Below are 27,915 nucleotides of genomic sequence, written 5' to 3' on the forward strand. Positions count from 1 at the left end.
TCCTCCCTTCTCATTCTAACCCCCCTTTAATGTGTGATTTTTAATTAATGTACTCGAGAAAATTCATTGTGCTGACAAACTGTGTTGTTTTGCTTTTTTTTTCCTTTCTCGCTCGGGTGAACTGGTTTGTTGGCGGTGAGCGAGTGAGCTCGCTGTTTGCGCTCTAGTGTGAGCCTGCACTCAGAACACCGCCCCCACTCCCCTCCCGCACCCCTCCCCTCTGCATCCATTTGTGCTAGGCTGAGCTAGTTTTGCAGCACAAAGACTGTGGCTGACTGCAGCACTGTCTGTCTGTCCCCTCGGCGTTCTACCGGCTCTCGACCCCCTACCGGAACTCTCCTGGATGGATGAGAGCCTCCCCACAATGAAATTACCCCTCACGCCGCCAAATAAACCTCGCTACATAATTCCGCCCCATCCCCCCTGCTAGATATTGGGCGATTTTTGCAGCGCCCTCTAGACACCCGGAATGTGTGACAGCACTGAGGGGTGGGGCGACGCCTCTCTGTAAAGCAGGCAGACTGGCTGTAGACTCCCCTCAACAATCACCTCCCCTCCCTTTCCACATCTCCCTGAGGCCCCTCCAACCCTCAGCTCTCCAAAGGCCTGAACCCCTCAACTAAGGCTGGGCAGTTGCCTGCCTCGCTGGGGCATCTGCGCTCTGCTCTGGGACTCCCCATTACCATTGTGATCCCCACAAAAGGCCCCCCAACACACACACACACACACACACACACACCATCTCCACATTATTCACTCCAATCAGAACCCCCTCACACACACACACACACACACACACACACATACTCCCTCCTCCCCCCCCCCTCCTCCCTTCACCACACAGACTGCTGCAGTGTTTGTCCCACCTTAATTCAGCCCCCACCCCCATCCCCAATTAGGCTAATGTGGAGCATTTAAAAAGTAACTCCCATACCTTTTGATCCCAATTCTCACCTAAAAAGAACACAAACCCCTTTTTGATGTTTTCCTCCAAACTTTTGCTTATCCATGCTTTTATTATTCCACCCACGTGGCTGCCAGTGATGAAGTAGCAGTGTAATGGTGACCTCTGGGGAGTAGCTCTTGTGTGGATGTAACCTACATCTCTCTCTCTCTCTCTCTCTCTCTCTCTCTCTCTCTCTCTCTCTCTCTCTCTCTCTCTCTCTCTCTCTCTCTGTGTGTATTTTCATTGTTTTATCCCGCTTTGCCTTTATTTATTTATTTGTTTCCCAAGAGTTGCTAGGCACCTGTGCTGCTCCATCTAGGTACGACGTGCAGAGTGTCCCATCTGCCCGTGTTGGATGTGAAACCGTGTAATGGCTGCTTCTTGCTGCATGAGGCAGGGGCCTTGCCGTGCCTTGCCTTGCTTCTCCTCCTCTCACCACCACTTCTTTCCCTCACAGTGGAATGGGAGTGCCCCCTTATGGTTGAGCTCAGCCCTGCAAAACCTCGCGCCGGGGCTGAATCGGGTCTCTACCGAAGCTTCGGCCGCCGCGGACGGTCCGGGTTTCCATCCCGCGCTTCGAGGTGTCGTCGTTTGCACGCCGGAGATGATTTGTCGTCTGTCTCGAGCGACAGGCACTCAGGCGGGCTTCCTTTATGATCTTAATGATATTGGGTCATTAGTAGCCTCAGAAACTGAAATATGATAGAAAATGGCTGTCTGAAGTGCTAATTGCAGCATCAGAGTGCGTGGCAAACAAACAGATGTCTGAAGAGTTTGAGGTTCACTGGTTTTGTCCGCCCTTGTTGCAAAGGCTCGGCCGAGTGTGTGATTAAATAAGTGGCGCCTTTTGAGGTGTCTCCCGTTCCAATGATGGGCCTCCTCCAGGCTTCTTCTTCTTCGTCTCCTTTAGTAGTAGCAGCTTGACTGCTCAGTGACCCTGGCAAGCACACAGGGAGGCACGGGAGTGAGCGACAGGACAGAGATGGCAGCAGCCAGCCAGCCAGCGGGGGGAGGGGGAGGCGAGGGGCTGTGTCGGCCCTAATGTGTCAAGCACGTGGATCGTGGTAACCATGGCACCCACGGAGATGCAAGCCCTACTCCTTGGCCTCTTAAGCACATGTAGAGTTGTCTTTATTTCTTCTTTTTTGGGGGGGCGGGCATACTGTAGGCAGTAGACAGTTTGACTGACAGGTGAACTCTGACCAGGTCATGGCGGGCTCCTTAGCGCCAGATCTAGTTCCACGACTGGTCTGTGTCACACATTCCAGATATGTGTAATTATCTCAAGGCCGCTTACTCTCTGCTCCCACTCGCAGGCGCTTTAAAAAAAAAAAAAAAGAGAGAGAGAAAAAAGGAGAGAGAGCGACTGGCTTGGCAGACTAATGGCTGTGGTCGGGCTTGACTGACTCAGTGAAGTAATCTGCAAATGGAATACATTAAGGCAGGCGTAGGAAAGCGCAGATGACTCAGGAGATGTGGCAAACACGGGAATTGGTCAGGGTCCATACAACGCTAATTGCATTTCTCACCCCTCCAAAAATTGTCCTTACAATTAATTTCTCCCCCCATTTATATTCTGAATCTAAATTTTAAAAAAAATCACATCCCCTGTCTGGCTTCAACCATCACGAGCAAGCTTCGGTTTGTCGTGTTCCCGTTGTGAAGTTCCATGTTAGGCAGAGCTGGGGAAGCACAAAATGGCTGCCACAGAGAGACGCTCGAAGCTCTGAGGGAGAGAGCTGCACAGTTCTCTTGTCTGCGGCGTCCGTTCTGCGCTTTGTACAATGTCAGAAGAAGAGTATTTAGTTTTCTTTGGATTTTATTTTGTTTTTACCATTTGCCATAATATCATCATCGTCATCATCATCTAACTTGCGCTTGCACGGCTGCCTTGCTGTCATTCTACTCCTCCTCTGCACTCTGATCCTTACTCGCCGTCCTTTCCCTTCTAATTAAGACTGTTGAATATCACAGCCACGGCAGCAAAACTATCACTGCCAATAAGCCCCCCCACCCCCCACCCCAACCCCCCCCCCCCCCCACTAGCGTACCGCTCCCTCCTCTGTTCTTCACTGTCCGGGCCTGTGCAGTCAGCAGAACAGGCCGCTGTGTGTGCGCGCGTGCAGTATTGAGCCGGGAAAAATCGATGGCTGCAGAGTGGGAGTGTGGAAAGCAGCGTTTGTGTGTTCCAGTGTGGGTTTGTGTGTACTACGCCTGCACCGATTGGGGCTCTGAGGCCAGAGCTGTCAATTATCAGGTGTTTACTTCATTTTTAAAGGACAAGAAGACTTGTTTTAAGTGCAGTTTTTTTTCACGAGCAATCGCTTGATCGATTGTTCGTAAGCTACAATATGAGTGTAATAGTCAGACATGACTAGTAGAACTTGTTTGTTGTCGAAAACTTGTAGATCTCGTTAGTAGTTGTGCCACCAAAAACATCGATTACTCTTCCTTTGTTGAGCTTGCTGGTCGTTTAGAGAGAGAGAGACAACAGAGATCAGTTGCTTTTTATGAGTGAAATCAATTAATCAAATGGCATTCCTCGATGTAACTGGGATGTAATGGGAAAGACACGACGAGTCCATCTCTTTGTTGTTAAGAAACAACAACGTGGAAATCATTGGTTTTTCCTTTTGTGAAATTGTCAGCTAATGAAACGGACATAACTAGTAAGCTTTTGTTTTGATTGTTGATGGAGTTACGTTGGTTCCTTGGCTAGTCCAGCTCAGTCCTCCACAAACAGGTCATCAAAAGCGTTTCCTTTGTGTAAAATGCAAGCTAACAAAAGAGTCATGACTAGTTGAATTTGCAATAGACTGAGATCAGCTGCTTTTCCTTACTGAATTTAGCGTGGTAATGGAACTCATTTGTTGTCCTCCAAAAACACAAAGTGCTTTTCCTTTGGAAATGGCAGCTCACGAAACAGATATGACTAGCCGAATTTACAATAGACTGAGATCAGCTGCTTTTCCTTAATGAAATTGACATGCAACTGAACTCTTTTGTTGTTGGCCTCCAAAAATATCAACTGGTTTTCCTTTGTGGAAATGGCCGCCATAACGGAACAGACATGACTAGTCGGATGAGTTTGATTTAGTCAGCGATCAGCGGCTTTTCCTCAGTGAAATTAGCATAATAAAGGAGCTAATTTGTTGCTTTTTCTTTATAGCAATGGCAGCTTTTTTTGTTGTTGTTGACTACATTATTTTGTGTGGAAATGGCAGCTATAACAGAACAGACATGACTAATTGAGCTTGTTTGTTGACCAGTTTCAACTTTCATCTGACTGAAGTGTGTCAGCCATTTGCAATGACCCCCTACCGAGGCCTTACTCCCCTTTGGCCCCCAAGAGGTAGTGACACGAGTTGACCCTCGGCCCCTTTCGCCCCGGGGTCTCGGGTGGGCCGAGCGTTGGAGATCGATGTCGGGCTGTTTTTTCATAACAATGGAAGGACTCTTTTGAGGGTGGCGGTTACCAAGGTGGTCATTGTGCTGGCAGGCAGACACATGACTGGTCTTGTGATGTCTCAGTGGAGCTTGGGTGGCTGTCTGGTACGGGGGTGGGCAGGGTTAAATGTCAGCCAGTCATAATGGTAGCTACAGCCTTTTTTTTTTTTTTTTTTTTTTCTTAAACTGGCCGTCTGCGAGTCGTAGCATGTGGGTCCACAAATTATCTGCAATAAATGATCGTGTAGAATTTTAAAAAGTAAATGTCTACATATAGGGATACTAAGATTAATTAATTGAATAGAAATTGAGTTTACATTATTAAACACAATAATGTGCATCTTTATCCACTTGGGGTCACCATCCTCATATTCTACTGTAGTGTCTGTGACTTTGAGTCTGTACGGCTTTAACAGGCGGGGCCTTGCCTGGTGAGTGACGTGGGCGTCATCGAATGAGATAGTAGAGTTGGCTTGCTGTTATTTGGCTAACATGCCATCGTGCAAACTTATTTCTACATGGCGGGGTGAGTGAGACTGCAGTAACAGTCTCGGGGGGCGTGGGGGGGGGGGGGGGTGGAAGCCTTTTCAAGGCAGAGATTTTGCTTCCACCTTTTTTGTAATGAAATTATTCAAATGTTTTGATTAATCAAATTAATTGGTGTTTTGGATTATGAGGGGGTCTGAGAAATTCTCTCCCCTGTAAGGGTTCCCTGGACCCAAAAGGTTTGAGAACCCCTGGTTTACACAATGTGTTGGTAAGATCTGTGAACTACACCAGTTTAGTGTGGAATCAGCCAGCATAATAGGCCTGCCTTCTGTGCGTCACATGCTTCGCCCGTGCAGGTCAGAGAGGCCTTGGCTTGTGCAGGCAGTCTGGGAGGGAGGTGGTTGGACGGCTGTATTGTGAATCAGCGTTCTCCGCCTGTCGCTCCCTCTGTGGTTCCTCCATCAGGTCACATCCCAAAAATAGCAACGGGCACCGTTTCAAGTGCAAAAACCGCCGGCTTCAGGGGCCGCAGCCAGCCTTGCGAGTGTGTGAGATTTCTATGGGAATTGTTGGCCACCTTCCAGCCAATGCTTTTTCCCTTCTCCCCACCTCCCCTCCCCGCCCTCCTCGCTTCCTCCGACGTGACTGGCAGATGAGCTTGCATTTCTGAGGAAGCACATGGGCTCCACGTGAGCGGCCGGCGTGTAAACATTTACCTTCACACAAATGTGATTGTCCCTGGCTTTTGTGCTTCGGGCCGGGAAGACTCAATAACAATGCCACATGGAACTGGAGCAACTGCCCCTTTTAACAATTTACAGTCCTCCTCGTGAATGGCCTAGCCCCGAACAGCAAAAAAAACAATTGACTGTAAATATACACACACACACTATGATCCTCAAACACTAATAAAGTTTCAAACTCATAACATTTCAAAGATGAAAGATGTTAGTCTCTCAGCCAATATGTATCACTTCAACATACTTCCTTGACATCAAATAGTTTACCACTTTGCTATTTACACTGGGCTTTCTTGTGGCAAGTTTCAGAAGAGCACAAAAACTGCATTTGAGTTTTTCAGAAAATGGATAGGGATATGTTCCAGAGGGGAAAAAAATGTGAATATGTACATTTGTGAATGGTGAATATGCGGGGGACTACTGTACTGTGTAACGCCTTCTGTGTGCGCCTCTGTGACGTACTAAAATTGGAACGATAAATGACGTCTGTGTGTTTCTTCCAGGATCTGTCAGGCTCCATCGACGACCTTCCCACCGGCACGGAGGGCGCCCTGAGCCCGGGCGTCAGCACCTCGGGGGTGTCCAGCAGCCAGGGGGAGCAGAGCAACCCCGCCCAGTCGCCTTTCTCGCCGCACACGTCGCCCCACCTATCGGGCATCCGCGGGCCCTCGCCGTCGCCCGTGGGCTCCCCCGCCAGCGTCACGCCCTCTCGCACCGGCCCTCTGTCCCCCGCCGCTGTGCCAGGTAGATAAAAATGTCGAAATACTTAAAGACGGAAACAAACGGAAGCAATTTTGATCGGCCTGACTAAGCACAGTAAACAAAAACAACCACTCTGACTAATTCCATCGCATTTTCACTGAAGAGTTGACACAGCGTCAGATGCCGCATGAAAGCAGGAGATATTTTGGAGTCCAAAGTGAACGCTGGCACACAAACCAAAACACGAGCGCTCTCATTTGTAATTCATGAAGCGACTTGCCAGATGGGAACATTAAGTCTCCATCTACTATCACAATGCTTGTAAACCATCCAAGCAGCAGCCAGCCACGGTGTCAGTGGCAGGGCTGCGTTTGATGTCTTTTTATTCAGGAATCGCTGTTTGTCATTATTCTTCCATTCGTTTAGTTTTCATCAAATTTGCGCGTGCTTACAGGTAATCAGATGCCTCCCCGGCCACCCAGTGTCCAGTCAGACAGCATCATGCACTCTTCCATGAACCAGTCGCCCATGGGCCAAGACAGGGGTGAGTGCGGTGGGAATTCTTCTGATTTGTAGGGTTGTAGAGAGCAATATAGCTAAACGCTAATCTATAACTACCTCGAATGACGGAGCTTCCCAATTCTCTCCCTGCAGTGTACATGCGTAACCCACAGATGCCTCCCTACGGGTCCCCGGGACAACCTGGCTCTGCCTTATCTCCACGCCAGTCTTCGGGGAGTCAGATGCATAGCGGGATGGGACCCTACCCCCAGAACAACTCCATGGGAAATTACGGCCCTCAGGGGGGCCAGTACGGCCCTCAAGGTGAGGCCACACTGAAAGAATAACACGGGGATGGGAGCGTATTATCGACTCGAATTCCCCTTAAGGATATGACTGACCAATTATGCGGATAACCCAGATTTCCATTTTCCTCTCACTTTTCTATACGTATCAAATTATCAGTTGGCTTTGAAGTCGGAAAGGCAGCTTCTGTGAGCTTTGAAGAAGTTTTCCCAGTGAGTCATAGCAAAAGACCGCCAGGGCCCGATAAAGCACCACTTGTCGTAACAGGCGGCACAGAGGTAAATTTAGAACTGGACCACAGAGGACCGATCAGATCTAGTCTGAAGCTGCTCAACTTGAAGAGGTCCTTTCCACTTAAGTTTAATCTTTGAACACAGTAGGTGATCATAAAAGCAAAGCTGCGTGTTTGTGTGAAGTAGGATGACATTCGGAATAAGGCCAGAATTACACTCCATAGTTTTAAGTTATACAATTTCTCCCTTGTGGCATAATTCAGATATTAGTCAAATCGGAAAATCCGCATATTCTGTCAATGTAAGCCTGACATCACTGAAAGAAGCCGATTGATGAGCGTACACCCGTGTGCATTTACCCACACACGCCCGCTTTAACATAGACAGCGATTCTCGAAGTGAGGCAGCCTCCAGGTAGAACGAGTGATTAAAACCTCTCTCGTTTTTGTTGAACCTGTTAGCCTTTTGTGCTGAACTATTTTACTGTGGGTCATGATGGTGGCACTTGGACAGGCTCAGTATTTTTTTAGGTGGTACTTGGTGCAAGATGTTTGAAAACCTCCGGAATAGACAATTGAACCATTATTACCATTATAGGGAAAAGCATTGCCAATGGAAGGAAAGTAGAAAATAAGATACACTGCACCAAATGTTCTGTACCGAAAAAGTAAATGTAGTGATATCGGCTAATGGTCACTTAAAAATACAAATGAATAAATAGTCAAGTCATTCAAATTCGGCTACTTGGCAATGACAATAAAGATTCTCATTTATGCCTCCAGGTTATCCCAGGCCACCCGGCTACTCAGGGATGCCCAATGCCAACTACCCTAGCGGCCCCGGCATGGGTGGTTCCCTGAACCCCATGCCCGGCCAGGGCAGCGGGGCACCCTACGGAAACATGCCCCCCGGCGGCAGAGTAGTCCCGGGCCAGATGGGCACGAGGCCCTACGGTCCTGGGATGGGCTCCAACATGGGCAACATACCTCCTCAGGTGGTCTCCGGGATGTGCCCGCCTCCGGGAATGAACAGGAAAGACGGCGGGCCCTCCATGCATCACGGACCTACCAACTCCATACACAACAGGTGGGTGCAACGCATCAAGCCAAAATGTGACTCACTGCATTTGCAGCGCAAATCTTTCAGCAGAATATGACTGTGCATGTGTGCGCTTTCTTTCCTGTGTGACCATGAAAAATGATCAGCTTTTCCCACGTGCTGTGTTCAGTTCGAGTACATGGCAGCAGACCAAGTAATTATCTGAGAGAGGGAGGGAGGTAGAGAGAGAGAGAGAGAGAGAGAGAACGAGAGAGCGAGCGAGGCAGAGGGACGATCAGTGAAACACGTCCTTCCCAAGCGAGCATGCCAGATCAGCCTCCAGACATTCAGTCATCATGATTTTGGCAACTCCTAGAGTCACTCAATGTAAAAACAGTGCTTTATTTATTTATTTATTTGTTTGTTTCACAATGACAGAACAAAAGCAGAGTTGTTACAAAATACAAATCTTACTTGCTCACTTAGAAATATGTTACAGGAGTTTTTTTAAGACATAAGATTCTCTTTCGACAGACCACCTGGCTACCCCATGTCGCAAGGCATGATAGGTTCAGCTTCTCCGTATGGGCCGGTCATGAACAGCATGCACGGTATGATGAACCAGGGAGGTCCAGGTCCTTATCCTATGGGCGCAAACATGGGCAACAACACCCCCGGCAAGTACAAGACGCATAGCACAGTGGTTCAAACAAACACAAATGTCACAAAAAGTGCATGTACACAACAAAATATGATCTGAATTTATTCACTAATTTACTTACTGTGAAATGTGGGCCTGTTTATTTGAGCACAAAGCTATTATTCTGTTATATGAATTGCAACAGGTACCTTTTGCCATATAGGGGAAGAGCATTTAATAGTTATGCCAGTCACTATATGTCACTGGCATAGATGACCAATTAGGGGAAAATGGATCATTTCCCACATCACAGCTGATGATCTCTTACAGCACACTGTGTCACGGCACAGTGGTTGGGAATCGCTGGCATAGCCGACTATTTGCTTGGAGACCTTATGGTGTGGTGCTAATCTTCTATTTGTTTACCATCTTAGGAATGGCTCCTAGTTCAGAGTTTGGCATGGACAAAATTAACCAGGCCCAGAAGATGAACAACAAAGTGGATGGGACTCCTAAGCCGGAAACCAAAAAGGTAACCATTTGCATCCTTGCGGTGATACGTTGTCATGTGTTTTTATTTTAACCCAATCGTCTTTGACGTATTGTAGAAGTCGAGTTCTTCTACCATCACCAACGAGAAGATCACTCGTCTGTACGAACTCGGTCCGGAGCCCGAGAGGAAGATGTGGGTGGATCGCTACCTGGCTTTCACCGAGGAGAAAGCCATGGGCATGAACAACCTCCCCGCCGTGGGACGCAAGCCTCTGGACTTGTTCCGACTCTATGTATCCGTCAAGGAGATCGGAGGCCTCACCCAGGTTTGCCGGGATTCCGTTGCCTGGTCGTGGTTTGCGCCCAGCGTCCTTAAACCGCATCTTTCTCTCGCTTGCCCACCCAGGTAAACAAGAACAAGAAATGGCGGGAGCTCGCCACCAACCTCAACGTGGGCACATCGAGCAGCGCGGCCAGTTCCCTCAAGAAGCAGTACATCCAGTGTTTGTACGCCTTCGAGTGCAAGATCGAGCGCGGCGAGGAGCCGCCCCCGGATTTCTTCAATACGGACACCAAAAAGAGCCAGCCTAAGATCCAGCCACCCAGTCCCGGTATGTTCGCCTATTCTAAAATCATCTTTCCCTGTTGAAATGAATGGAAATGCCATTAATCTGTTCTAGCCTCCCAAAAACAAGACATTTTTGTAAGACGAAAAACAGCACTTCATTCAAAACATAGAGTAATGGCGTAATTAAATGAAGAAAGAATGAAAGGCTTTTTGCGAGATTTTTTTGCTCTTTCTGGTGTGCACACTTGGCACCCTAGGGGCAGTATAGCACAGACATAAGGCTATACAGGGAGACAGTCACTCCTCAGTAAACCACAGTAGTATTAGTCGTTCTTCGCTGAGGATCAAAATGATCCCTGTGACTGTTGTTATATTATCTGTCAACATGTGTTGCTCTACCGTTTGTTCACGATGCTATTCGTTAGTCCGTCTATGCCATTTTGCATTGCTTGTTTTCATTAAGCTCAATAGACTTGTCTGAAGCGAAGCAAAATGGTTGTTTGAAATACAAAGTGTGGAATTCTCTGACTTACGTTTAATGTGACATTAAACTCAGCAGCCGCAAAACAAGAGCAGTTTGCACGAAGCTGGCATTGACACACGGGAGCAGAAAGTGGAGCAAACAATTCTGAGGCACTTCTTACCAAATGATGCGATTGGTAGAAAACAACGAAGTGTTAATTTTATGATATGGCGTTGGCTTTAAACAACTGCGAATTTTTACACGCACGGAGGAGCACCGCATTCAAACAGAGCATACATTACTCACAGCCATATATTCTCTCTGCTCTGTGGGAACGACGACTATTACTGACACTTGTAGTAGTTAGGGACCTCTTCTACCTCTGCTTCTTGCTGTTACTTACGCTGCATCTGTTCCAGTATAGCTCAGTGCTGCCCGGCATGTTTTGGTGCAACGTGGTACTACATCGAAGGTGCGCAACTCTAAATTCAGACCTGCCTGTATACTGTAAAAACCTTAAATAATCGCTTAAAAAATCTCTAATTATAACGCGGGGTTTACTGTTCATCAGGGTGCTTGTCAGTTTGCACCAGTTACGATGAAGGGAAGGGGGGGGGGCTCATATTCGCCGCCTGATTGGTGCCTGGCCCAGGGCTGCAAAGGCAACACTCCCTGGAGATTAGTACTGAGCCAGAAATGATGAATGGAGAGGCACGGGGAGGAGGGGTGGGGGAGACGCTCGAGTGTGTAAAAGTCACAATTTCTCTGACTCTGCCCCCCACCTCCCTCCTTTCCTCCCTTGTAGAAGGGAAATCCCTGCCGGGGGGAGGTGGGGGCGAGGGGAAGTGGAGTCGGTGTATGTGTGGCTGTGCGAGGGAGACGCCATGGTGACGTGAGACATTGTGAATAAGCGTAACCTGGCAGTGACCCCAGCCTGCATATGTGTGCGTGTGCGTGTGTGTGTGTGTGCGCGCGGGCGCTGCGATTTAATGAATGGGAAGCCGTGAGTCATCAGACTCGAGTCCTGAGCAGGAGCACGATACTGTCTCTCACACACAAACACAATCCATCACCGGGCATCATGCGCACGTGAGAGCGTCACAGTCTTGACAGCCCGGCCGGCCATTTGTCATTGTCAGAAGTTATGCTGTTTCCCGGCGACTTCCAGGAGATCGGTGGTGGATGTGCTGGTGTTTTATTTTCGGGAATACAATTCTAATGCGTGTCCCTATTTTTACAGCCGGTTCTGGATCGCTCCAAGGCCCCCAGACTCCTCAGTCCACCAGTAGTTCCATGGCAGAAGGGGGAGAACTGAAGCCTCCCACCCCGGCCTCCACCCCGCACACCCAGATGCCTCCCATGCCTGGTGCCAGGTATGACTCGGACATGACGTTACTACAATAAACTGTACAAGCCAAAATACCACATTTTCTCAAGGCTGGATTTACACCGGACGGTTCAAGTGACACCATTCAAATTGTTTTTCTCCCAAGTGTTGCAATAGGATATGCCTCATGGGAGCCAAAATAGAACAAAAACACACGGAATCGGGAATCAGACCTCTTCGAAATGTGTATAAAAAATCTGATGCATATCGGATATCTGCCAATGCCCATGCAGTGTAAACACGCAGATTGGATGTGCCCCGTCAATGCCGTGCTTGACGTCATCGAAATACACGACTTGTTGATGTAGTTACAGCGGCGTCTGCCCAAATAAACAAATAAAAAAACTAGGCTTTACACAATCAGGATTTTTGGGGCCGATCAGCGGGTTGAAAAACCATTTTGTCCTTATAATACAGTCGGCGCGATCCACTCTTGTTGTCGCTGCCACGGTAACGAGTGTATCTGGCCGCAGTTGGGTTGACAATGATTGTAAAAAACGGGATGCGGTTGTATCTAATAGTACCTAATAGATGGCGTGTCTTCTTATTCGATTAATTGCCTCATCGAATGCAACCAGTGGAGCTCAAGTTTGCTTGTCACAAAATAATTCACACTCGTTCAGCTTCTTACTTTTAGGCAAGTTGTCTGAATGCGTCACGTTTGCTAACCTGTCGCTCTTTCAACCCTGATGATGTACAGCGAGCAGTTCGGGCACACTCTATATCTTGCTTTGCAGGCTCACTTTGTAGTATCTTTCGGCTTGCCTTGACTGTTTCCACATCTTATTCTATGCCTCCTTTTCGTTAACGAGCACCGGAAGATCGCGTAAACTTGTGGCCATTTCGAACACAAGTTTTAGGGACAAAAGTGTCGCCCACGACAGGGCACAGACTTGCATGAAGCAAGCTCTTTTTCTTTTTTTCTTCCCCCCCTCTAATAATTTTATTTTTTTATTTATTTTTAGGAGTAGCGTCAATCTGCAGGACCCCTTTGCCGACGGCGGCGACCCGGCATTTTCCAGGAGGAACGCCATGACCCCCAACTCTCAGAACTACCAGCCCGGAATGGGCGGCCCCGAGGTGATGGGTCGGATGGGTCCCTACGAGTCCAGCAAGGACCCCTTTGGCGGCATGAGGAAAGGTGAATGGACCCAGCAGCCAAGTTTGAATCGCATGCTGAAGGGAAGCTAACGATATTTGTTTTTACTTAAGCTGGAGAACAGTTCATGCCACCCGGTCCTAACAGCGGGATGGGCGAACAGTACAACAGAGGCCCACCGGGACCCATGGGAAATCTGCCATTGGGGCAGAGGCAACAATATCCCTATGGCTATGACCGCAGGTACAAATTGGATTATGGGATTTCTCTTGGGGTTTTTCTGTGACCTGCTGTGGGATTAAATACATAAATATAAACATACAGGCAAGAGTCAAGCATGGGCCCCGACGGCAGCATGGGACCCGGAGCGGCTCAGCCCAACATGATGCCTTCCGGAGCCGACGCGGGGATGTACTCGCCCAGCCGACCGCCTCCCCAGCAACGGTGATGATTTGAGATTTGACATTTAGCTTGTCAAACGCACCTTTTATGTTGTTTTTCAAACGTATGTGCGAGACATGGACTATGACAGTTTCAGATCATGACCGTCATCCAAAGATTATCACGATTATCGGTATTATCACCATAAGAAATCATTGCAGCACTTCTAATTTTGAATACGACAAAAAGTGTGTATATATATATATATATATATATATATATATATATATATATATATATATATATATATACACTTTTTGACACTGGAAATTGTAAACAGCAACACCCACATTTAATTTTCATGCATTCAAGACCCCTCAAAATGTACTTAAATTGACTAAGATGACGGTTTTATATGCGATAGTGGTGTGACTCAATGACAACCATTCAGCTAATTATTTAGACACTTTGTAATTGTGTCGCTCTTCTAAAAGCCATACAAATTACACTAAATACGCTATTAATAGTCATTAGAATTGGAAAGATTATTACAAACGGTAATACCGAAAACAATATTATACCTCGTATGTGCAATGAATGAACTTCTTTATTTGTGCGGGTCCCTAGACACGACTCCTATGCCAATCAGTATCCTGGCCAAGGAGCGCCCCCTGGTGGTCCATATTCAAACCAGCAGCCAGGAATGTATCCACAGCAACAACCGGTAAGGACATTCAGATTCAAAATAAAAGATTACGGAAACATTGAGTTTTCAGGACAATAAAGAGGATGCTTGGTTCCACACAGAACTACAAGCGTCCCGTGGACGGCGGCTACGGCCCCCCCGCCAAGCGCCACGAGGGGGAAATGTACAACGTCCCTTACAGCGGTCAGCAGCCCCCAGGACCTCAATCTTCCGGGCCTCAGGGCCAGCAGGACATGTATAATCAGTACAACGCCTACCCCGGAGGGGAGCGGAGGCCCCCGGGTCCGCAGAACCAGTTCCCCTTTCCCTTCGGCCGGGACCGCGGACCTTCGTCCGGCGGGCCCAATTCCCAGTCGCCGATGCCCCCGCAGATGATGGCGAGCCCCATGCCCTCGGGTCCCGACGGCCCCCAGGGCCCCATTTGGCAAGGCCGCAACGAAATGGGCTACCCCAACTATCACAACCGCCAGGGGCCCCCCGTGCCCGGCCAGGCCCCCGGCTACCACGGCATGAACCGCTCCGAGGAGATGATGCCGTCGGATCAGCGCATGAACCACGACGGCCCCTGGCCCGGCCACGTCAACCAGAGGCAACCGCCCTTCGGCCCCGGCGGTTCCGGGCCCCCCATGACGAGACCCCTGCCGTCGACTTATCAGACGTCGCAGAACCATATTGCTCAGGTGTCCAGTCCGGCGCCCGTGCCCCGGCCCATGGAGAGCAGGACGTCGCCCAGCAAGTCCCCCTACATGCATCCGGGCATCAAAGTGCAGAAAGCCGGACCTCCGGTGCCCGCCTCCCACATTGGACAGGCGCCCGTGCAGCAGCCAATGATGCGGCGAGACGCGGGCTTTCCTCCCGGCTCCGTGGAATGCTCACAACCGCACCTCAAGCCACGAAGAAGGCTAACCATGAAGGACATCGGTATGCAACTGCCATTCTTTTCAATACGTCACCACGCGCCTTTGTTTCTGGAGCTAATTGGCTTATTCTGTCAATGCCAAATGCACTAACGCTATAGGTAATTGCTCATTAAGTCCTTTCAGCTTTAACTATAGAAGAAGAGGGAAATAATGATATAATAATGTGTTACTAGAAATGAAATAATAAAATAAATACGAGGTAAAGTCCTAAGTGTAGTTTGAGGTGGGGAAGCCTATTTTAAAATGGGGGGAAATGCTAAATGATTAAATGATTACTAAAGAAATATGACATCAAATGGCGATTTCTTGATGAAGTGCTTTAGTTTTTAAAGTTTAGGGTAACAGCCTGGACTAAAAATAGGATTTAAAAAAAAATAAAAAAATAAATAATAAATAAATAATTTATTATTAAAATAATTTATACCTAAACATAAATGGAAGCATTTTTTTTTTTCATAAAAAATATTTGTATTTTGGGAAAATCCGTCACTAAGAATAAATGAAAGAAAAGTTACAATTTTAAGTTTAGTTAAATGAAAGAATGAAATATCAGGGGAAAAATGTATAGTTTGGGGGAAAAAGGTTACTGACAAAAAAAAAACAATTGAACACTTAATTCAAAGTGTAGTTTGGGGTGAGGGGAAAAAGGACAGAGAAGTATAGTAATACATTTTTGGCATGTTATGATCTCCAGTGCGCAACCATTTGTTCAGTTGTTTTGTTTGTGGCTTTTTTTTTTGACTCTGTTGTGTGTTGACAGGCACGCCTGAAGCGTGGCGCGTGATGATGTCACTAAAGTCAGGGTTGCTAGCGGAGAGCACCTGGGCCTTGGACACCATCAACATCTTACTCTATGACGACAATAGCATCACCACTTTTAACTTATGCCAGGTAGCTTCTATAAACCCAAGATTCCAAACCGCTGTGCCGAGGACATCGTCTTTTGTCTTTTGCTGACTGGATTTCTATTTCGCAGCTCCCTGGTTTCCTGGAGCTGGTGGTGGAGTACTTCAGACGGTGCCTGATCGAGATCTTCGGCATCCTGAAGGAGTACGAAGTGGGCGACCCCGGCCAGCGCACCCTCCTCGACCCCGACGCCGCCGAAGACTCTGACGAAGACGTGCCGATGCCCGAGGGAGAGGTCGTCGACACGGACGAAGAGGACGACGACGAAGACGAAGAGGCGGCCGACACCGGGGTGCGGGTGAAGGAAGAGGAGGAGGAGGAGAGGTCCCAGAAAGACGGGGGCGAGGGCGAGGAAAAGCTGCGGGTCAAGGAACCTGCTACCTCAGGGTCTTCCCAGGACTCCAACGCGGAGAAGCCCAAACAGGCGAGCAAGTTCGACAAACTCCCCATCAAGGTGGTGCGCAAAAAGAACCCCTTCCAGGGCAGCCACGCGTCCAAGCTGGGCCAGCGGCAGAGCTTCAACAGCGGCCTGGTCCACTGGAGCGTGGGCGGCGGCGACATCACCGAGCACATCCAGACCCACTTCGAGAGCCGCGTCAGCCGCCTTAAGGCCCGCAAGCGCTCGCCCAAGGAGACCAGACCGGGGACGGACATCCCGCGGTCCGTGGTTCCGCAGCTCCCGACGGCCGCGGGCGCGCCGGTGACCGCCACCATCGACGACGTCCTGTCGGCGCGGCCCGGTTCGGTCACGGAGGAGGCGGTGCGAGGCGGCGCCGAGGAGCAGAAGGAGAACGGCAAGTACCTGTTCAGCATCAACCCCGAGCTGCAGAGCCGGCGCAACGTGAAGATCCTGGAGGACGAGCCGCACAGCAAGGACGAGACGCCGCTCAGCACGCTGGCCGACTGGCAGGAATCGCTGGCGCGGCGCTGCGTCTGCGTGTCCAACATCGTGCGCAGCCTGTCCTTCGTGCCCGGCAACGACCAGGAGATGTCCAAGCACCCGGGTCTGCTTCTGCTTTTGGGCCGCCTGGTTCTGCTGCACCACCGGCACCCCGAGCGCAAGCAGGCGCCCGTCACCTACGAGAAGGAGGACGAGGAGGACGAGGGCGTGAGCTGCGAGCGCGACGAGTGGTGGTGGGACTGCCTGGAGGTTCTGCGGGAGAACTGCCTGGTGACTTTGGCCAACATCTCGGGCCAGCTGGACCTGTCGGTGTACTCGGAGAGCATTTGCCTGCCGCTTCTGGACGGGCTGCTCCACTGGGCCGTGTGCCCCTCGGCCGAGGCCCTGGACCCCTTCCCCACGCTGGGCCCGCACGGCTCGCTGTCGCCGCAGAGACTGGTCCTGGAGACCCTGAGCAAGCTGAGCATCCAGGACAACAACGTGGACCTGATCCTGGCCACGCCGCCCTTCAGCCGCCTGGAGAAGCTGTACGGCGCCCTGGTGCGGCTGGTGGGCGAGCGCAAGGCGGCCGTTTGCCGCGAGATGGCCGTGGTGCTGCTGGCCAACTTGGCGCACGGCGACAGCCTGGCGGCGCGCGCCATCGCCGTGCAGAAGGGCAGCGTGGGCAACCTGCTGGGCTTCCTGGAGGACAGCCTGGCCGCCACGCAGTACCAGCAGAGCCAGAGCACGCTGCTCCAGATGCAGGCGCACTTTGAGCCCACCAGCGTGGACATGATGCGCAGGGCGGCGCGGGCCCTCCACGCCCTGGCCCGGCTGGAGGAGAACCACTCCGAGTTCACGCTGTACGAGTCGCGGCTGCTGGACGTGTCCGTGTCGCCGCTCATGAACTCGACCGTGTCGCAGGTCATCTGCGACGTACTCTTCCTCGTCGGCCAGTCATGACAGCCGTGGAGGCCCTCCTTCCGTTCCCCTTGCGCCCTGACTTTTTTGTGAGCGAAACTTTTGACTGTCCTACTTTTTTTTTTTATTATTATTTATGCAAAATCACCTCGGATTCCACTGTCTTTCTCCCTCTACTGCGAAAAGGAAGGAATACCATGAAGTAGAAAGATGACCGCAGGAGAAGAATGGATGGGGAACCCCCCCTTCCCTCGCACCCCCCCCCCCCCCCCTTCCCACGCTTAGCCCTGAAACGACTTGTTTTTTAATGAAAATAGAAAAATATCCAGAAAAAAAATAACTGTAACCAAAGTTGCTGTCTCGTTTACAGTCAGTTTTGGGGAAGCTTGCTTTCTCCCCCCGAGGCGAGGTCTCGGGATTGCTGTAATGCCCCACCCCCCGCCCCCTCCTACACACACACGAACCACATTCGGGGGGCTGACATGTGTGCTCTCCTGTGCAGTAGATTGTAGGACTTTTTTTTTTTCCTTCCCTGTACTGTACACCTTCAAAGAAAGTGTCGACATACTGTAATAATACTGTTTCACACTGAGATACGCCGGCTTGGCAGCAAACTGTAGTTTTTGTCGAAAGCGACGGCCCCCCCCACCCCCCAAAGTACGGTGAACCTACAACACCCCGACCTCTTCTTCTTCTCTTTTGTCCCTTGATTGTATGACTTCTTCTGAGGACTGCTCCTCGGCGCTAGATCCAAGCAGACCCACCCGGCTGCGCTGTATATATACCATGTTGTACATGAATTACACACCCCTCTATCTCTCGCGCGTGCGCTCCCTTTCTTTTCGTTCTCAATTCTGTCGCTTCACCGTTTTTAAAAATTACCACTTAACACACACAAGACACACGAGACTGTCTGGTGCGGCTGTAGAGAATATAACAAAAAAAAAAATCATGTCTGAGTAACAGCTAGACCTTGAAGAAAAAGTTTTGGGTTTTTTTTGTTTTTGTTTTTTTTCCAGTGATGCGGATTCTGCATATTTGTATTTCAGATGTAGCTAAAAACTTGATGTAAAGTTCCTACCCCTGCCCCCTTCCCTTTTTTTTCCTCCCCCAAGACCCACCTGCCCTTTTTTTGGCTCAATGAATATCATTTATTCAGTATCAAATCTTTATACTATATGTTCCACGTGTTAAGAATAAATGTACATTAAATCTTGCTAAGAGCTTTGCTGTGGATTTATTCAGTACCTGTGTTGAAAGTAGGATTTTATATTCCTCAACTAAAAGGGCCACTATTTGTGGAAATGTGATATTGTTCGCCCGCTTTTGAGATCAAGCCTTTCCATTAATGGCACAAACCGGAGTAGTAGTATTTAATTGCCTATAGATACCACATGATGGCAGCAAAGCACCACTTTTGGGGGAAATAACAGAGGCTAGTGAAGATGCAGCGTAACACTTTTTTTGTTTGTCCAGTTCCAATTTATGTACATGCACTACCATTCAAAGGTTGTCACTTAGTAGTCTTATTTGATAATTTTTTTTACATTAATGCACCTTAATGAAGCTTTTCTTTCAAAAAGGACATTTCTAAATGACTGAACAAATCTTTGAACTGTAGCGTATATAAATGTATATTCTAGTCCTGAAAAATCTGTAATAGATGAATTTACAGTGTGAAATTCCATAGATATGCTAGTGATGGTTAGCAGACATGGCAATTGATTTAAACTGCATCCAGAAACAAGCACAGCTTGTCTGCTCTGTAGGACTAACATTTTTTAATTTGTTAACTTTTATCAAACGTACATTTTTTTTGTGCTGCAACTATCCCACACTGAAACACAAAATTTAAAATGTTGCCCCCATGTCAGCTTTGAAAATCAAATGTTTGAGCGCCAACATTTCCCCACCCTTGTACTAGAACTCCAAAAACAAAGTGTATGATTGTGAGAATATTGTCACAAAGTATAAAAGCCAAGGCCTTTTTCAAGTATAGTTTTTGGGGGGGAATGATGCCGGCCGGCCATAAAGTTTAAATTTTATTCCAAAATGTGTCGTCCCAGTATGCCATACAACGGTGACCCACTAGATGGCAGCAGCGCTACAAGTGTTAGGAGTGGGAGAAGAACCTTTAATGAAATCACTTATACAAACATGTTGATACGCTGCCATCCAAGGTACAGAATTACTTTGTCTTCCAATCTCTGAACCTCACTGATGGGATGTTTTTGCAGTGGGCGAAGCCATCTTGGAAATTAGAGTTGGCTCAGTATTGCGCTGAACTCAGGAAATGTAAAAAGGCTTGCCGCCATCTGTCAAAACTAAATCTGCAAGACCAGTATTCAGCTGAAACGGTATACCTTCTATTAATTTCTACACGGAAAAAAAAAAAAAAAAACCCTCTGGTTCCAATTTGCGAGAGTTAAGTACTGAGTGAGAATGTTACAAAAAGTAGCACACAGATGAGTTTAGATTATGTACATTTTTATTTTCCAAAAACACTAAAATGGCAATCCATCGTCACTCCTGTTGGAAAGAGGGAGACATATTTGAGATCGTGTTAAAACTGTACGTTCGAGTGGACGTTACCATGTTCAGGGTCGCAGCTTGATTCTGGCCCACTTGGTCCCCGAGTGAGCCCAGCTGGTGGCAGGCTTGTGGAGGGCCCCCCTTTGAGTCTTCTGGGACGCGGGGTCCTTCAGGCGCCTGATGGAGACGCCACCGTAGCGGTTTGGGATGATCAGGACGTTTGTGGGGGCGTAGCGTTGCCTGTCGGACTGGCCGCCGCTTGCCCACTGCTCTTTTTTGCTTTGGACCCCAACCTGACCCCGGTTGTAGTAGTTGTAGGTTTTTTTCTGATGTCTTCCTGGTTTTTGACCAATCGAGACTTTGACGGCAGCCCCTTTGGCTGATGTCTGCATGTTGGCCAAGAACTTGCGTTTGCCGTAACCTGTCGCGAACAAGCTGGACGACGACTTGGAGTGGTCCCCACTGATCGGTTTCTTGAGTCCGGTATGCGGTTTGAATCTGCTCAGAGAGCCGGAACTCGCAATGGCTGTCGAGAGGAACGCCCGCTCGGGTTTTACGGGCACCGCTTTCTTGAGGGGCGCGGCCACGGGGCGGCGTCGAACCACCTTGAGTGACGAGTAGCCGCCTTGAGACGACAACTGTTCGGATCTTTGGTAGCTGTCAACGGAGACTCCGGTACCACTGCCGCTTTGGACCGAGGCCCGAGCCTGGGCCGCTTGTCTGAATTGATTCTGGTGAGCCTTGCCGGTGCCGCCGTCACGTCTTGGACCGCCAGCGCCGTCATAGTCTTGCACAAAGCCAACATATGTCTTGCCTTGAGCTACAAAACAAGAATCAGAAGCTCTATTGGCAAAGTAATTGAACATTCACTGCCTGGCCTCCATGGTAACATGTCGAATTCAGTCGTCAATGGCAGTGAACGAGTTTTTTAAAAAAAACCAAGTAATTCGTCTCTGCTAGTTGGAGTCCAGTAGACTGGACCAGGTACCACTACTGGCACGTAAATAACTTGAATGTTCAACATGCATAATATTACAGTGGCTTAATTTAATTGACAAGGCATTTGTTAAGTATAATTAAGTTGGCTTTAAGTTTTAAAAATAGTTTTCAAATGGCTAAAATTTGCAGTTAGCTTGTGTGCAGTACATTTTAAGACTTTCCTTTAAGTTGTGTTTCCGGTTTCCTACATTAAAAATGTTAATGTTCAAACTGTGCACCTTAGTGCTTACAATATTGACTAGTGAGTCCTTTTTAAAAAAAAAAAAAAAAAAAAAAGTCTCTGCCTTTTATAATCACTTGGGCCTACTACACTACTGTATATACGTTTTTTTTTTAAATAAAAAAACAGGCTCTTTAAAGAAATTGCCATCAATTGCAATTTCTGAAGCCTTTAAAAGCTATGAATTTTTAACTCAGTGAATCACTGATTGTATTGCAAATTTATAAAAAGCACTGCAGCAAAAAAAAAAAAAAAAAAAAAAAATTTCCAGGAATCAATTTTTAAAATTACAACTCTTTGATACACTTACAAGTTACAGAAAGATTACTTTTATGAGATTTAGCTCCTAATTAGGACTAACTGGTGAGCAATAGGACAATTGTAAAATACCTTTGGAGGTCATTTTTGTGTACACGTTCTGCTCAAGCAAAACTTTAAAAAGACATTTCAAAAAAAGTGTTTGCGCTCACCTTCTCGAGAAGCCCACAAACAGCGTACATGCTCTGCTTGAAGGAAGCAAATCAAAAAGACCCTGCACGCACACACACAAAGCGAAAAAACAACCACATTTAGGGACAAACTGACACCCAAATTAACAATGCCACATCAATGTTAAGTCAAACTTACCCCAAATAAATTCCACAAGCCATTTCTGCAGGCAGCCTGGGTCAACGCACCAGTAGCCACACGGGTCAACTTCAAGCTACTTGCTCTGCACCTGCAGGATCTGCAAACGGGTCGCTTTTAAGGCTTCCAATCCTGTCCTGTCCTAATCAAGGTGAGGGCCTACAGGCGTGTGTGTGTATGCTTGTGTGTGTGTGTGTGTGTGTGTGTGGCTTGTCTTTGATCGTTGGAATTTTTGTCTGTGGACATAAAGCCATAAAACCTGCGGTGTAACTCATATTAATGGTCAAATGTGTACTTAAATATAATAAAGTGGGGGTATTTTATTATTAGAAGTTGGGAAAAACATATGGTTGGATTCCAGCCATTCCACTTTTTATTTGATGTCATTTTTTTTGTAATTTTGGACAGAAACCCGCGGTATAGTCATACGCCAACCCAATCATATTGCTATTCAATTAATACCACTCTGACAGTGTCAATGTTTTGATTATTTGCTGTAATAATGCTCCTGCTAGACCAATCCGATGCCAGGAATCCCCGCTAGGAAACTCGAAATAATATAATACAATATAATAGAATATTAGTAGTAGTAATAGTAATAGTAGTAGTAGTAGTAGTAATATTATTATCATTAGTGTTATTATTATTATTAGGTTCCGGACCACAGTCGCAATAGGTGAAATCTGAGAAGTATTGATCAAATATTTTTTTATTATTTATACATTGTTTAAAGCTGTACTACCCTCCGAGAGGCTTATTGATCTTTAGCACACTCCTATTACCATACTTTATGAAAAACTTTCCATACTTCCTATCTTAAACATCTTTTAAACCCTTAAAAATACAGTATTGCACAGTAGTACTGTACACTATGCACATTTTATTCCTTATAATGTGTTTTTAATGATTTTTTCTATTGTTCAGTTGTTGTTGTTGTTTTTTTGTTTTTTTACAGTTTTAATGTTTTCAGCAACAAAGTTTATTTTACCATCCCAAAAAAATTACAGCATACACTCAAAATACCACAATAGGGTGTATTATTCGCAATATGAATATGAAAAAAAAATCTGCAATACACTGAATCCCCAATAGGTGAACCACAATATAACGAGGGAACACTATTTCTTTACAGATAACTTAACTTTCGAGAAAATTAAGTCGTAATCTAACATATTAGCGCAAAGATAATTTGCGCACGTCATCTTGCAACACGTTCGCATTAAACAGCGGATGCAAAGGCCGAGCCGTGGCGTAACGTAGCGGTAATAATGAACAGCGGCAAAAATGAATCACTAGCAAAGACGGATCTGATCTGTGTGTGTGTTTAAAATGATTCGCTCTCTCCGGCGCGCTATTGTCTTTCCCAGACGCGCCGCTCAAATCCAGGCCGAGCTATCGACACGTGAGGCAGATGATGAAGTATTCGGCCGCTTGCCGCTATCTGGTCCCGCCTTTAAAATGGGTCAAGGCCATTTACAATCAACCAGACGGAGAAAGTCTTCAATGGATCCTACGCTGCTTTATTCAGTTAGCTGTGTCTACATTATACTCTATGTTCTTTTTAATGTATAGAAAATGAATTGAAGACTTTTTCACAGGCAGCTAGCTGGTTGCTAAGTTGCATGCTAACATCTTTGCACAGTGTAAAATTACAATTGTGACATGAAAAAAGAGAAGAGAAAAAAGTCATATTTTTCAATAATTAAAAAATAGAGGAAAATGCAGTTTTTTAAAGAAAAAAAAAGTTTTTTTTGTTCAGGATTTTATCCCCAAGAAGAAAATTATAGATTTTTCAAGAAAGAAAATGTAAGTTTACAAAATGTTCATCTTCCCCAAGAGAAAAAGTCCCCAAATATTTCCAAAGAAATCTTATTTTGTTGGTGAAAAAGTCATATCTTTCTGGAAATAAAAGTCATAAGCCTAATAATGTTAATGATGTATTTTTTCTTGAAATAAAATCACAGTCTAATGAAAATTTTCTTTTTTTTTTTTGAAAGCTATGATCATTTATTTAAAAAAGAAATTATATTTCTTCAAGAAAAAGTCATGCTTTCTAAGAAAATAAATTGAGGAAAAGATTTTTTTTCCCAAAACAAAATTATCTTTTTTTAAGAAAAAGTAATATTTTGTTCAAAATTTGGTCATATTTTTTTAAGGAAAGTATGATTTTGTTTTTAGGGGAAAAGTCACAATCTTATGAAAAAAAGGAGAATTGCTCTACTAGAATGAGTAATGAGTAGTATTTTTCAAAAAGAAAAGATTTTATGAGGACATTTTTTTGGGGGGAAAATTAACATTTTTCAAGAAATGACAATTTTGTTGGGAGAAGTATAGATTTTCAGGGGAAAAAAATCTCAATCTTACAAAAATATTTCATATCGTATTTTTATATTTAAATATATTATAGTATAGATTTTTCAAGAAAAAAGTCTTAATCTTGCAAAAAAAAAAATTGATATAAAAAGTTGTTTTTTTATGATGCAAAAAATATTTTTAGGAAATAAGTAAACATTTTACTAGAAAAAAAGTCATATTTCTTATTCTCTATTTTTTATTGCTTTTTCAGGAAAAAAGTCTCAATCTTACAAAAATATTTTTGTTATATTTGAAAAAAAGGTTGTTTTTATGAGGTAAAAATATTTTTGCGAAAACACGCGATTATTGTTGGTTTTTTTTTTTTTTTTTTAGAATAAAAGTATTGATTTGATCTTCCGACGGGAGCGAGGCCACTTCTCTTGATTGCACAGTTAGAAGACGTCCCATTGCTCAAGAGTGTCACAGAACAATAGCGGCTTTCCCCGTGGAACTAAGGAATGCCTGCCAGCAGGCAACGGCACATAATAAACTCATTTGGCTCACACAACGATGATGCGCCTTTTAAACTGTACTCGATTCCCCAACATGGCCGCCCGCGCCTCGCCAAGATCTTCCCAGACAAGATCAAGATCGAGAACGAAAACGTCAAAGACTCCCCAGTCGAACACACGCAAGAGCGAAAGCACAAGGCTCGTGGGCAGCGGAAAATTAATTAAGAGCAAGAAGAAGAGCCAGAGAAGGTCCCCTACAAAGCTGATGATTTTAATATTTTTTAGAAAATAAGTAAACATTTTTCAAGAACAAAGTCGTATTTTGTTTGAGAAAAGTCTCAATCTTACAAAACAAATTCATACAGTATTTTTATATTTAAAAAAATGTTTTTTTACAATTAGAAAAACAATTTTAGGAACTAAGTTAATGTTTTTCAAGGAAAAAAAAATTCATTTTATAAAAAAAAGAAAATAAGACTTCACTTGTAATATTAACCCTGTTCTACTTTAAAAAATAATTTCAAAAAAAACTTTATTCTTGTAAAATTCTTTAAGAAAAAAACACCATTCTCTCAGTCTTACATATTTTAAAACAAAAAAATATTATATTAAAAATAGTAACTTTTCAACAAAACATTATGCTCTAATGTTGACTTTTCCCTAAACTTTCTTTTCTTTTACTTGATTATTATTATTTTTGCAATATTAATATTGTTTTCTCCAAAGAAAACTTAAATTTTACTCTAAAATACTTTTTTCCCATTATAATATTGTTCTTAAAAAATGACTTCAATGTTGGAAAACAAAATAATAAATTTCATTAAATAAAAAAATAATAATTTTACCCTGAAAATATATTTATATACTCATAAAATTATGCCTTTTTCTTTCTAAAAATATAACTTCATTCTTGTAATAATCAAGAAAGGCTTGATTCTGATAATAAGACATTTTTCTAAAATAAAATAAAAAATACAACTTTATTTTGATAAGCTTACAACTTTATTCTTTTTTTTTTTTTTATTACTAATCAAACCTGAAAAGGTCCCCCCAGCTCTGTTTTTTTTTTTTTTTAGGGGTTGGGGGGGGGGTGTGGGGGGGGCTGTGACGTGCATGTTGCTCTAATTGGATCCATTCTTCTTCTGTTAACAAGCTTCTACAGAAGAACCAGAACCAGGAAGTGAAGACGAAGAAAAAAAAAGAAAGAAGAAAGAAGCAGGAAGTGCTCATTCCTTTCCCCGTCATGGCCGCCTCGCTGCAAACATTTCCAAAACGGCCACGCCGCCTTAATGAGTCCGAGAGAAGTAATGACGCGTGGGCACGGGGGCCACTTTGTTACTGGACAACCACGGGGCCTGCCCCCACCCCCAAAGCCTGTGGCATGTTGCATAACAGCAAATTAACCCAGCCCACCTTTCCCTCGGGACCGCCATTCCGGCGGCCATGATTAAGAATGATGACACTTAAACAAAAGCGGGTGCCGAGTGCTCATCGTTGAGGGAATCCTATTACGTGGCAGCGTAATGTAGAGCAGACAGTGAAGGAGGGTCTCTGAAAAAAAAAACAACAACAAAAAAACACACAAAAAACCACAAAGAAGCCCAAACACAAGCTTTTGTTTTCTTTGCCATCCGAGCCGCCCTTTGTGTCTGCGTACCAACCAGTCGCCATTGTTTTCTCCGCCTTCACTTCGAATTGTTACTCGCCCAATGAAGCTTTGGAAGCCATCGTCGGTTAGTGAACACGTGATTGGTTGAGTTACACGACAATAAGATATTAAGAAAAAGGCCAAAGGATTGTTTTTTTTATTTTAAATGCTAGCCTAACAGCATACTTTACCAAGTCATATTTGAACGTTTTGGAAAAAGAAAACTTCTTTTTGATTTTGTCTAAAAAATATGATTTCTTTCTTCTTGACAAATATTTATTTTTGTAATATTACAACTAAAAAAAATGGAAAATGTATTCTCTCATTCTCATTTTTCATGTAAAGTCTATTTGTGCAGAAAATTAAGTTTTATTCTCTTTGAAAAAATATATACAATTTCTAAGAAATAAATACGACTTTACTCTCATAATATTACAACTTTTTCCCCCCAAAAATATGCTCTTTTTCATGAACAATCTGATTTTATTCTCATAAGATTTTCTTGAAAAAAATGACTTTATTTTATAACTTTCTTTTCTGAAAATATGATTTTATTCTCTTAAGATTTTTTTTCCTGTAATACAATTTTTCCCCATAACATTACGACCAAAAATAAACCACAACTTTACTCTTGTAAAATTCTTTTTTTTTGTTTTTAAGAAAACAAAGCATGATTTTACAAGAAGTATATATAAATATTTTTTTCCCCTAGAAAAATACATAATTTCCCCACAAAATAAAACATTGCAATTTTTGTTCCTGGAAAAAAAAAAACGACTTTATTCACGTAAGTTTACGACTTTTTCAGTTGAAACCATCCTCAAATAAAGATTGGAATACATAGCCATATTATATTGTGTGCACAGAACAAATGTCACACTTTTTTTCCGCATTACATCGACAATGGTGACGTTGGTAACACAACTCAAGTTCTCCACGTGGGCCGCAAACGATATTCCTCCCTTCCGTTTTCACAAGTTGTGACGGTTTTCATACATCGGGGTCACCGTGCATTTCGACTAAATGAGGCTTGTTGTCACATCGCTGCTTTGTGTAGTTTTATTGCGGTATTGCACATGCAGTCAAATGGCTAAAAAGTCAGGAGGAGGATGCTTCTTCTTTGGCTTGAAACAATGGAAAGACAGCAAAACGAGGCGCAATCAAGTCATTTGTACCCTCGAATCAAACATACAGAGCTATTTATGATATCTTTGTTGCAAAATGTGGATCTCAGTTGCTCGCTCGGAACGAACGCGGCCGCCGTTGTCCGGAGTCATCTGCCTCTTATCACGGGAAGAAAAGCAAAGTTCCTTAAAC

At 45.3% G+C, this 27,915-nt stretch overlaps 2 protein-coding genes across 5 annotated transcripts in view; one reads left to right on the top strand and one right to left on the bottom strand.

The window, feature by feature from the left end:
- arid1ab (AT-rich interactive domain 1Ab) overlaps positions 1-18,991 on the top strand; it is a 45,633-nt gene extending 26,642 nt beyond the window's left edge. For all 4 annotated transcript variants that reach the window (XM_061760549.1, XM_061760551.1, XM_061760550.1 and 1 more), the window contains 16 exons: positions 6,126-6,366; positions 6,779-6,868; positions 6,979-7,149; positions 8,147-8,450; positions 8,937-9,079; positions 9,477-9,574; positions 9,651-9,860; positions 9,941-10,145; positions 11,806-11,938; positions 12,918-13,093; positions 13,165-13,294; positions 13,376-13,495; positions 14,060-14,156; positions 14,240-15,059; positions 15,819-15,949; positions 16,035-18,991. In XM_061760549.1, coding sequence (XP_061616533.1) covers positions 6,126-6,366; positions 6,779-6,868; positions 6,979-7,149; positions 8,147-8,450; positions 8,937-9,079; positions 9,477-9,574; positions 9,651-9,860; positions 9,941-10,145; positions 11,806-11,938; positions 12,918-13,093; positions 13,165-13,294; positions 13,376-13,495; positions 14,060-14,156; positions 14,240-15,059; positions 15,819-15,949; positions 16,035-17,807 — 4,842 coding nt within the window. In that variant the 3' untranslated portion in view covers positions 17,808-18,991. The remainder of the gene's footprint in view (positions 1-6,125; positions 6,367-6,778; positions 6,869-6,978; positions 7,150-8,146; positions 8,451-8,936; positions 9,080-9,476; positions 9,575-9,650; positions 9,861-9,940; positions 10,146-11,805; positions 11,939-12,917; positions 13,094-13,164; positions 13,295-13,375; positions 13,496-14,059; positions 14,157-14,239; positions 15,060-15,818; positions 15,950-16,034) is intronic.
- A 1,244-nt stretch (positions 18,992-20,235) lies between these two features.
- Positions 20,236-22,298, bottom strand: LOC133471300 (uncharacterized). The gene is made up of 4 exons (XM_061760748.1): positions 22,144-22,298; positions 21,987-22,048; positions 20,358-21,117; positions 20,236-20,294 (listed from the first exon to the last, which is right to left on the bottom strand). Exons 1-3 carry the CDS (start codon positions 22,164-22,166, stop codon positions 20,363-20,365), a joined length of 840 nt encoding a protein of 279 aa, XP_061616732.1. The 5' UTR covers positions 22,167-22,298; the 3' UTR covers positions 20,236-20,294; positions 20,358-20,362.
- Positions 22,299-27,915: the final 5,617 nt, after the last annotated feature.

The sequence above is a fragment of the Phyllopteryx taeniolatus genome, chromosome 21, assembly GCF_024500385.1.
Source record: "Phyllopteryx taeniolatus isolate TA_2022b chromosome 21, UOR_Ptae_1.2, whole genome shotgun sequence".
Classification (NCBI taxonomy): Eukaryota; Metazoa; Chordata; class Actinopteri; order Syngnathiformes; family Syngnathidae; genus Phyllopteryx; species Phyllopteryx taeniolatus.

Excerpts from the sequence above, each read along its gene's own strand:
- LOC133471300 (XM_061760748.1), bottom strand. The coding sequence starts at position 22,166 with ATGGCTTGTGGAATTTATTTGGG. Across the intron at positions 22,049-22,143 it reads GCTTGTGGAATTTATTTGGG|GGTCTTTTTGATTTGCTTCC; the intron begins GTAAGTTTGACT and ends GTGTGCGTGCAG. Across the intron at positions 21,118-21,986 it reads TTTGTGGGCTTCTCGAGAAG|CTCAAGGCAAGACATATGTT; the intron begins GTGAGCGCAAAC and ends CTTGTTTTGTAG.